The 9,053-nt window shown below is 52.3% G+C and overlaps 1 protein-coding gene across 1 annotated transcript in view; it reads left to right on the top strand.

Moving 5' to 3' along the window:
- Positions 1–9,053, top strand: part of RAPSN (receptor associated protein of the synapse) — an 11,556-nt gene that overhangs the window by 2,108 nt on the left and 395 nt on the right. The window contains exons 3-8 of the mRNA XM_015569481.1: positions 5,925–6,083; positions 6,586–6,684; positions 6,759–6,881; positions 7,366–7,419; positions 8,367–8,566; positions 9,026–9,049. Of these exons, the coding sequence (XP_015424967.1) occupies positions 5,925–6,083; positions 6,586–6,684; positions 6,759–6,881; positions 7,366–7,419; positions 8,367–8,566; positions 9,026–9,049 (659 nt within the window). The remainder of the gene's footprint in view (positions 1–5,924; positions 6,084–6,585; positions 6,685–6,758; positions 6,882–7,365; positions 7,420–8,366; positions 8,567–9,025; positions 9,050–9,053) is intronic.

Below are 9,053 nucleotides of genomic sequence, written 5' to 3'. Positions count from 1 at the left end.
AGACCTGGCATGTCCCAGGCAGGATGGAGGCCGGGAAGGGGAGAAGGAGAGAGGAGGCGGGGTCAGAGGGTGAGGGGAGGGAGAAGGCAGACTGTGAATGAACTGATGGGACCAGTGACCGCAGGCTTCTGGTCCTGAGCAGTTGTTCTTTCTCTAGGCAGAGCCAGGCTGCACTTGGCAGATGTCAATGCCTGGCGCATAGTAGGTGCTCAGTAAATCCCAGGGTCAGGGAGCGTGCAGATAGTTCAGAGCTGGGTCGTGAGGAAACGAGTCGTCCAGGATGACACTGAGGATTGTGTTTTCAGCAGCTACATGGACAGGGAGGCCATCCAGTGAGATGCAATAGGATTGGAGAGGAATAGGGGTGTTCTCAAGCCTTTCTTTATTATGAAGAAAATTAACCATACAGGAAAGTCAAGAGAATAATGTAATGAATTTCCCATATATCCACTTAGATTTAACAGTTCTCAACATTTGGCCTTACTTGATTTACATATTTTTTCTATTTTCATTTAAAATTTTTATTTGAAAAAATATTTTTTTCAATTGACTTCAGAGAGGAAGGGAGAGGGAGAGAGAGAGATAGAAACATCAATGATGAGAATCACTGATTGGTTGCTTCCTACTGGGGATCGAGCACGCAACCCAGGCATGTACCCTAACCGGGAATGGAACTATGACCTCCTGCTTCATAGGTCGATGCTCAACCACTGAGCCATGCCGGCTGGGCTAAAAATTTTCAATTAGAGTTGACATTTAATATTATATCAGTTTCAGGTGTGCAGCATTTACATACCTTACGAAGGGATCCCCCTGAAAAGTCTAGTACCCACCTGGCACCGTCTATAGTTATTACAGGATTATTGACTCTATTCCCTGTGCTGTGATTACATTCCTGTGACTATTTTGTACCTGCTAATTTGTACTTTTAATCCCTGAAGTGTGATATAAAATGATAGACATCATGATATTTTTACCCCAACGTAGTTTAGTATGCATCTGGGGGGCGGGGGGCAGGGGGAGGACATTTTCTTATAGAAGGACCTTTTCATACATAATCACAAAACTGTTACCACACACACCATAATGAGCTACTTTATTTATTTTAAGTTTCTGTGCTTAAGACGCCTGTGCCCTCGGTGCCTTTGAACTGGAACAGAAACAGGAGCCACACGTGGCAGTGGTTAGTGTGTCTCTTAAGTCTCTTTTGGTAGAAAATTCCTACCCTTCCCTTTTATTTCCCATCATTTATTGAAGAAGCCAGATTAACTGCCTGGTAGAATGTTCCATCTCATTGTCTCATTGCTTCCTCAAGGAGTCGTGTAATTGTTCCCTTATCTCTTTTTCTCCCTGAGAACCGCAATTTGAATAAGGACGCGGACGGAGGTAGGTGGCCCACTTTCGGTAAGAACGTTACATGAGCAATGCTGTTGTCAACGTCAGAAACATTCAAATCCATAGAGAGTTTTTGTGAGTTTATTTGAGCCAAACTGTTGACAATTGCCGGGAAGCAAAATGTCAAGGGATTGAGAGCATGCTCTGGAGAAGGGCAGTTTTGCACCTTATTTTATATATATCCCCGTCAAAAGAGCAGACATATGTAGGTTACAAGAAATCCATTGGTGATAGGTTAGGGAGGCGGGAGAAAGCAGAGGGGGAACCTCTGGGAGTGGGTAAAAAGTAAAATTACAGACTCCTTTTACTAGATGGGTATAGAATAGTTAACAGTCCACCATGGACTCAGGAACCATGAGGGGCTTTGTGGTCTCCCTAGAGCAGTGCCTGTGCTGCGAGGGGTCTGGAAAAAGGAAAATTACTTTGACATTCCCAAGGCCTGTTATCGTAGATGAAAAAAAAAATAGACATGCTCAGCTGAGGTGAAGATTAACCTTTGTCAGGAAAGATGCTGGCCCAGGGCGTGACGACCCACTGTAAACGATGTGTGGTTTAACAGCTTTCGTTTCAGGCCGTCCTCTGTGGCTAGTTTAGGTCTCAGTGTGTAAGGCTTCCCCAAGCGTGTCAGGTTCAGGACGTGGCCCCTTTCCGTCCACACCGTGTTCCTCATATCACATCATATCGGGTGGTTGAGGGAGTGGCCGCCTGATCCCTCCGTTTTAGGGCTTGTGTTTTTCCTTCATGGTGCCTGGGAGCATTCAGCTCTGCAGTGACATTTACTGTAATGGTTTTAGCATCTGTTGCTATTTGTTGCCTGGATCAACTCATTCATTTTTACTCTAATAAAATGGCCATTTCCGAGTACTCTTATTCCTGCTTCAATTATGAGCTGAGAACTTTCTAAAGGGAAGACCTTTCCCTCATCGTTTGGGACTAGGCGGTTACCAATATTATTTAAAAAAAAAAAAGCTGAAGGAAATTTAAGATTTCTTTCCTTTTTTTTGTCTTTATAATACATCCCACTATGGATGAACTGTCCAAGTATATGTTGTAAGTTCATTTGAAAATTTTGTGTGTGTAGTTATACTAATGTAGTATAATGCAATATAATGTATTATAGTGCAACCATATTATATTGCATCATGTTACATACTAGAGGTCCGGTGCACAAAAATTTGTGCACGGGGGAGGAGGGCATCCCTCAGCCCGGCCTGTGCCCTCTCACAGTCTGGGACCCCTCAGGGAATGACCACCTGCTGGCTTAGGCCTGCTCCCTGGGGGATTGGGCCTAAGCTGGTAATCAGACATCCCTCTGGCAGCCCGGCAGCCCTCGGGGGATGTCCACTTGCCAGCAGGGAGCAGACCTAAGCTGCAGTCGGGCATCCTTAGCGCTGCTGAGGAGGCGGGAGAGACTCCCACCACCACTGCAGTACTGGCAGCCATCAGCCTGGCTTGTGGCTGAGGAGAGCTCCCCCATGTGGGAACGCACTGACCACCAGAGGGCAGCTCCTGCATTGAGCGTCTGCCCCCTGGTGGTGAGTGTGTGTCATACTGACCAGTCATTCCCACTCTTTCTGCTGTTAGGGTCAGTTTGCATATTACCCTTTTACTATATAGGATAGAGGCCTGGTGCACAAGTGGGGGCTGGCTGATTTTCCCTGAAGGGTGTCCCGGATCAGGGTGGGGGTCCTGCTTGGGGGCCTGGCCAGCCTGGGTGAGGGGCTGAGGGCCATTTTCAGGCTAGTGGACAACTGAAGCTCCCAGCCTCTCCTTTTTTTCTTTTTCTTTTGTTTTATTCTGGGATTTATTTACCTTCTATAATTGAAACTCTGTTGCCTTCACTGGCGCTCACAGCTCTGAGGCCGCGGCGGCTGAAAGCAGGTATCTGGGGTTTGTTTAGCTTCTATAATTACACACATATATGTAACATTAATGTATTTATTATAATAATATTTATATGAAAGCCTAAGTGACTGACTGTTCAACCATCCAACTGGAGCTATGATGCACACTGACCACCAGGGTAGAGGCCTGGTGCATGGATTTGTGCACCGGTAGGGTCCCTTGGCCTGGCCTACGGGGATCGGGCCAAAACCGGATCTTTGACATCCCATGAGGGGTCCTGGATTATGAGAGGGCAGTTCTCGGGTGATGCACCCTGGAATCAGGGTCCCTCCTCTCTGGTTCTAGGTGCGTCATCCAAGAATCGTAGCTGCCAAGTCACCGCAGCTCAGCAGCTCCTGCGTTGAGCATCTGCCATCTGGTGGTCATTGCGTGTCATAGCTACTGGTCGGATGGTCAAACGGTCAGATGGTCACTTAGGCTTTTATATATATATAGACTAGAGGCCTGGTGCACATAATCATGCCCTGGTGGGGTCCCTCGGCCTAGCCTGTGGGGATCAGTGGATTTCTGCGCTGTCACAGCCTGGCCTTATCCGCCAGCTCGTTGGCTCCAGCCCGCTGTCTGCTTCGATCCCACACAGCACAAAGCAGTGCCCAAAGTGGCAGGTGGCCAGGGAGGAGCCCATGCCTGGGCCGGACGCCGTGCCGGACACCGTGCCGTCCCACTCCGCTCATCCCAGCCCCACTGTGCCTGCCGCCACCGCTGCTCAGTAGGCTCACTGCCACTCCACTGTGCTGTGGTGTCCTAGGGTGACCGGCGCACTCATGACCACGCAGCTGCCACTTGTCTTAGCAGTCTCGCTCCTCGCGTGGCGTGAGAAGCAGCTGTGGGCTTACGCCCAGTGAGTCCCAATGCCAGGACCGGGAACCAGGAGCCCAGCGCCCGTTGGTCAGCTGAGCAGGGCTCCCTCTGTGGGAGCGCACTGACCACCATGGGGTAGTTCCTGCATTGAGTGCCTGCCCCCTGGTGGTCAGTACGCATCATAGCTACCAGTTGACTGGTTGACTGGTTGCTTAGGCTTTTATATATAGATAATAATTATAGTTATTGTAACTAATTATAATATAATATGACATGCATTTAGGGTGATTTATTTCTATTTTCTGTTTTTAGGGTTTTTGTTTTTTTCCTCACCCAAGTAGTATATTTTTCCATTGATTTTTAGAGAAAGTGGAAGAGAGAGGGAAAGACAGAGAGAAATATCAATGTGAGAGAAACACATTGATTGGTTGCCTCCTGCACACACCCGACCAGGTTTCAGGCCGGGGAGGAGCCTGCAACCGAGGTACGTGCCCTTGACTGGAATCGAACCCAGGATCCACAGAGCCAAACTGGCTAGGGCTGTCTTTACGGTGTCGTGTTGTTGTTGTTTTTTTATTTTTTTTGAAACTAGAACACTTACATGACTTCAAATTAAAAGTACATGTTAGGAACAGGTTTCCGTTGGGGTTATTGAGAGTTCTGTTGGTCATATTAACTCAGAGATGCCTGTTAGCTCCTCGGTGAAAGGGCAAATAGGTTTCTATGAGGACGAACAGAGAAACCAGAGAAACGGGGCTGTAGCTGAAGGAGACATGAGTCAAAAAAAGATTGTTGGATTTTTACTTTTTTCTTTAAATGAGGCGAGAAAGGCTGATGGGACTTGTTCCCGAGCCCGAGGAGGGGCTCACGTTTGATAGGAGCGGGGAGCCCTCCGGCACATCGGCGGGAGGGAAGCAGAGGGCCCATGGGTGGGGTTGATGGATAAGCCGGTGAACGGAGCTCCTCTCTGGTTGTCTTCTGTTTTCCAAACCGAGTGAGGCGAGGTTGTCGGCTCATACTGGGCCGGTAGAAAGGGGCTTGGAGGTTTGAGGAGAAAGGAAGGATGAGAGAATGATTTCATTGCCTCAGTCCCGATGTTTCATTCCTCAGTGAGTCAGTCACGGACCTTCAGGGAGCAGCTGCTGCTGGGTCCAGGAGGCAGCCTGCTGGGTGGGGGTGGGGAGGATACCAGAGCCCCTCCCCCCTTCTGTGTGTCTCTGAAGCTGAGGGCCCCCAGGGGCTGGGTGAGAAGAGAAGCCAGCTGTATTTTCTTGCCTTCTCACTCACTCATTCATTCATTCATTCATTCAACAAATATATATATTTAAAATATTTTTATTCATTTCAGAGAGGAATGGAGAGGGAGAGAGACATAGAAACACCAATGGTGAGAGAGAATCATTGATTGGCTGCCTCCCGCACGCCCCCCACTGGGGATTGAGCCTGCAACCCAGGCATGTGTCCTTGACCGCAATCGAACCCGGGACCCTTCAGTCCACAGTCCGATGCTCTATCCACCTGTTAGGGCCATTCAACAAATATTTATTGTACATCTACTAAATGCCAAGAACCGAGCAATGGGTTATAATCCAACATCAGCACACCAGGTGCAAATCCCTGTGTTCATGGAACCGACACCTTCGCACTGGCTGTTGCCCCTGCCTGGATCGCCCTTTCCCTGGATTCCAGAAAGGATGAATGAACACCCCATGGGGCCTGTGGACCCCTGGCGGCCAGAGAAGCCAGGGCCTTCAGCCTTCAATTAGGGGCAGCTCCTGACACTCAGCATGCCCTTCACCCCACCCCTCCCTGTGTCCCTGCAGGACTACGAGAAAGCTCTGTTCTTTCCCTGCAAAGCCGCAGAGCTCGTCAATGACTATGGCAAAGGCTGGAGCCTCAAGTACCGGGCCATGAGCCAGTACCACATGGCTGTGGCGTATCGCCTGCTGGGCCACCTGGGCAGTGCCATGGAGTGTTGTGAGGTGGGGCAGCAGGGAAGCGGGCAGGGGGTGGTGTGGGCCAGGGTCTGGGGCCCAGAGCAGGTGGGTCTCCTCCTTCCAGATCAGCCCACAGAAGCCCCATGTCTTGCTCCTGCTCCATCCTTTCCATAGCTGAGCCTTGAGGATGCATGTTTCTCCCGTCCCCACCTCACTCCTTCCAGTCCATTCTCAGGGTGGGGGGTTTCCCTGTGCCCCCCCATCCCCTGGGGGACACTTTAAGTTGGAAGAGAGCCATCTCTGAAGTTCCACCGACCTGGGTTCAAATCCCAGCTTTGCCTCTTCCTAGCCAGGTGGCCTGATGGAGTCACTTCTGCTCTCTGAGCCTCATTTTCCACTTTGCTGGGTGCTGCGAGGCCCCATTGTCTCGGTGTGTGGGGCCCGAGAACCGTGACTGATGTGTAGGGCTCTGAGGATGTTGGTGATCCCTGGGCGCCCCCGTGGTGGGGGCAGACAAACAGCTCTGAGCGACCGGCCTCCCTCACAGGAGTCGATGAAGATCGCCCTGCAGCACGGGGACCGGCCACTGCAGGCCCTCTGCCTGCTCTGCTTTGCTGACATCCACCGGAGCCGCGGGGACCTGGAGGTGAGGTCACCAGGATGTGGGGCAGGGGGTGCAGGCCTGGCCCAGCCTGACCCCACCCCCACCCGGCTGTGCAGACGGCCTTCCCCAGGTACGACTCCGCCATGAGCATCATGACCGAGATCGGCAACCGCCTGGGGCAGGTGCAGGTGCTGCTGGGTGTGGCCAAATGCTGGGTGGCCCGGAAGGCGCTGGACAAGGTGAGGGTAGGCCCGGTCCGATGGCCCCCAGCTCTCCCAGGGCTCCCAGCCAACAATCTGTGGGTCTGGTTCTCTGCAGGACTTTCACATACGTTGTCTACCATCAGCTTTCCCCCGATCTAGGCTTCCAGGCCGTTTTCCAGGCTCAGAGAAGGCCCACGCGTTGCCCAGTCACACAGCTAAGCTAGTAAAGGGCCAGACCTGGGGTGTGAACTCGGGGAACTTTAACTGCTTCCCGTGCCTGCGCAACACCCCACCAGGCAGAAATGTTTCCCCCTTCTGCATCTGAGTAAACTGAAGCAGGAGGCAGCACCCCCAGAGCTCTTGCAGCGCCACCCCAGTCTCCTCCTGAAACCTTCACACACAGGGCGGCTGCCCAGCCATGGCACCCTCCCCATGCCCACCTCTCCCTACCTGCTTTCTTGCTTGTGAGCCAAGGCCTCAGTCAGACAGCTCTGTGCTCAGAGCGGTGCTTGCCTTCCAGGCTCTGGATGCCATCGAGAGAGCCCAGGACCTGGCCGAGGAGGTGGGCAACAAGGTCAGACCTGATTCCGTCTCTGGGGCTGGAGTCAAGAGCCCAGGTGGGATTGTGGGTGGGTGGAGAGGGCCCCCGAGTCCGCTCATACCCCGAGCCCTTCCTGGTCTCCAGGAGTTGCCCCAGCCATCCCCAGACCCCGGCTGTTTCTCTTTCACCCAGAGAGTGCTACAAAGGGCTGGGCGAGAATTCTGCAGTTCAGAGGGTAGCAGAATTCCTCAGAACTTTCTTGATGGTCATCAAAACTCCTAGTATGGCCTCCACTCACTGAGAGATGGGCATCCCAGGGCTCTTGTAGGTTTGGCTTCCAGTCCTCGCTGTCTCTCTGCAAAGGTGGGTATACTGAGCCTCATTTTACAGATGAGAAAGGCAAGGCTCACAGGGGTGCTCAAGATCCCACTACCTGGCAACTGGCCTGTCTACACTGCTTAGATATATGGCCTCTCTAAATCCAATAATTGTACCCCAACCTCTAAACAGTGAAAACAGGCTTAGCGTTTCTCACAGTCTTCTAAAAGATATGCATTTCTCCGAAGGTGGGTCATAGTCCCAAAATGCTCGGGTATACCCGAGTATCTTGGTCTGATCAGAAATGCTAGCAAGTTGCTGTGTGTATTTAACCAATGAGAACAGGAAAACAATTATGGAGTCAATGCAACAGGTTCGGTCAATTAAACCCTTCAGAAACATGGGGTCCCAGCTGGTTCTAGGGGTGAAGACCACTGACCTCACCACCCCCTCATTCTGCATGAGGGGAAACCAAGGCCCAGAGAGGGCAGGACGTTTTTTCTAGGTCCATCAGCCAGGCAGGAACGTGCCCAGAACTGGACCCTGTACGGCCTGACTCCAAGACAGCTTCTTGGGCTGGGCAAGGGGAGGCGGGACAGCTGCTCACCAACACTGACCTGGTCTCGTCCCCTCCGCCCGCACTGCTGTCCCCGCGGGCCCAGCTGAGCCAGCTGAAGCTGCACTGCCTGAGCGAGAGCATCTACCGCAGCAAGGGGCTGCAGCGGGAGCTGCGGGCCCACGTCGTGCGCTTCCACGAGTGCGTGGAGGAGACGGAGCTCTACTGCGGCCTGTGCGGGGAGTCCATAGGCGAGAGGAACAGCCGGCTGCAGGCCCTGCCCTGCTCCCACATCTTCCACCTCCGGTGAGGGCTCCCGCTGGCCGGGAAACGGGGCACGTGGGCCTCTTTGGGGTGCTCTAGGACCTAATCACAATAGTAACACTAACAGCAGACATTTACATAGTGCTTTCTGGGTCCCAGGTGTTCCTAAAAGCTTCCCATATATTAACCCATTGGATCCTCCCATTCTTACAATCATTCTCCCCAAAGAGAATTCTGAGGTGGTCATTCTTACCATCATTCTCTCCAAAGAGAATTCCGAGAGGCCTCTGAAAGGTCATGGCACTCAGACACCTGCAGGTGACCCCCCTTCCAGGCCAGGCCAGGGCAATGGGCAAGCAGGGCTGCAGGCAGGGAACTGAGGGCCATCCTCTTTCCCGGACTCCATCCAAGCCCCTGCAGAGGAGAGGGTAGGAGAGAGAGGCCCTGGCCCAGGATGGAAGGACGGGCTCAGTGAGTGCACAGAGCCCTTTGCCTCCCAAGGTGCCTGCAGAACAATGGCCCGGAGCTG

The sequence above is a fragment of the Myotis davidii genome, unplaced genomic scaffold (assembly GCF_000327345.1).
Source record: "Myotis davidii unplaced genomic scaffold, ASM32734v1 scaffold265, whole genome shotgun sequence".
Taxonomy (NCBI): domain Eukaryota; kingdom Metazoa; phylum Chordata; class Mammalia; order Chiroptera; family Vespertilionidae; genus Myotis; species Myotis davidii.
Note: the sequence above shows the minus strand (reverse complement) of the source record. Positions and strands in the feature narration are given on the sequence as shown.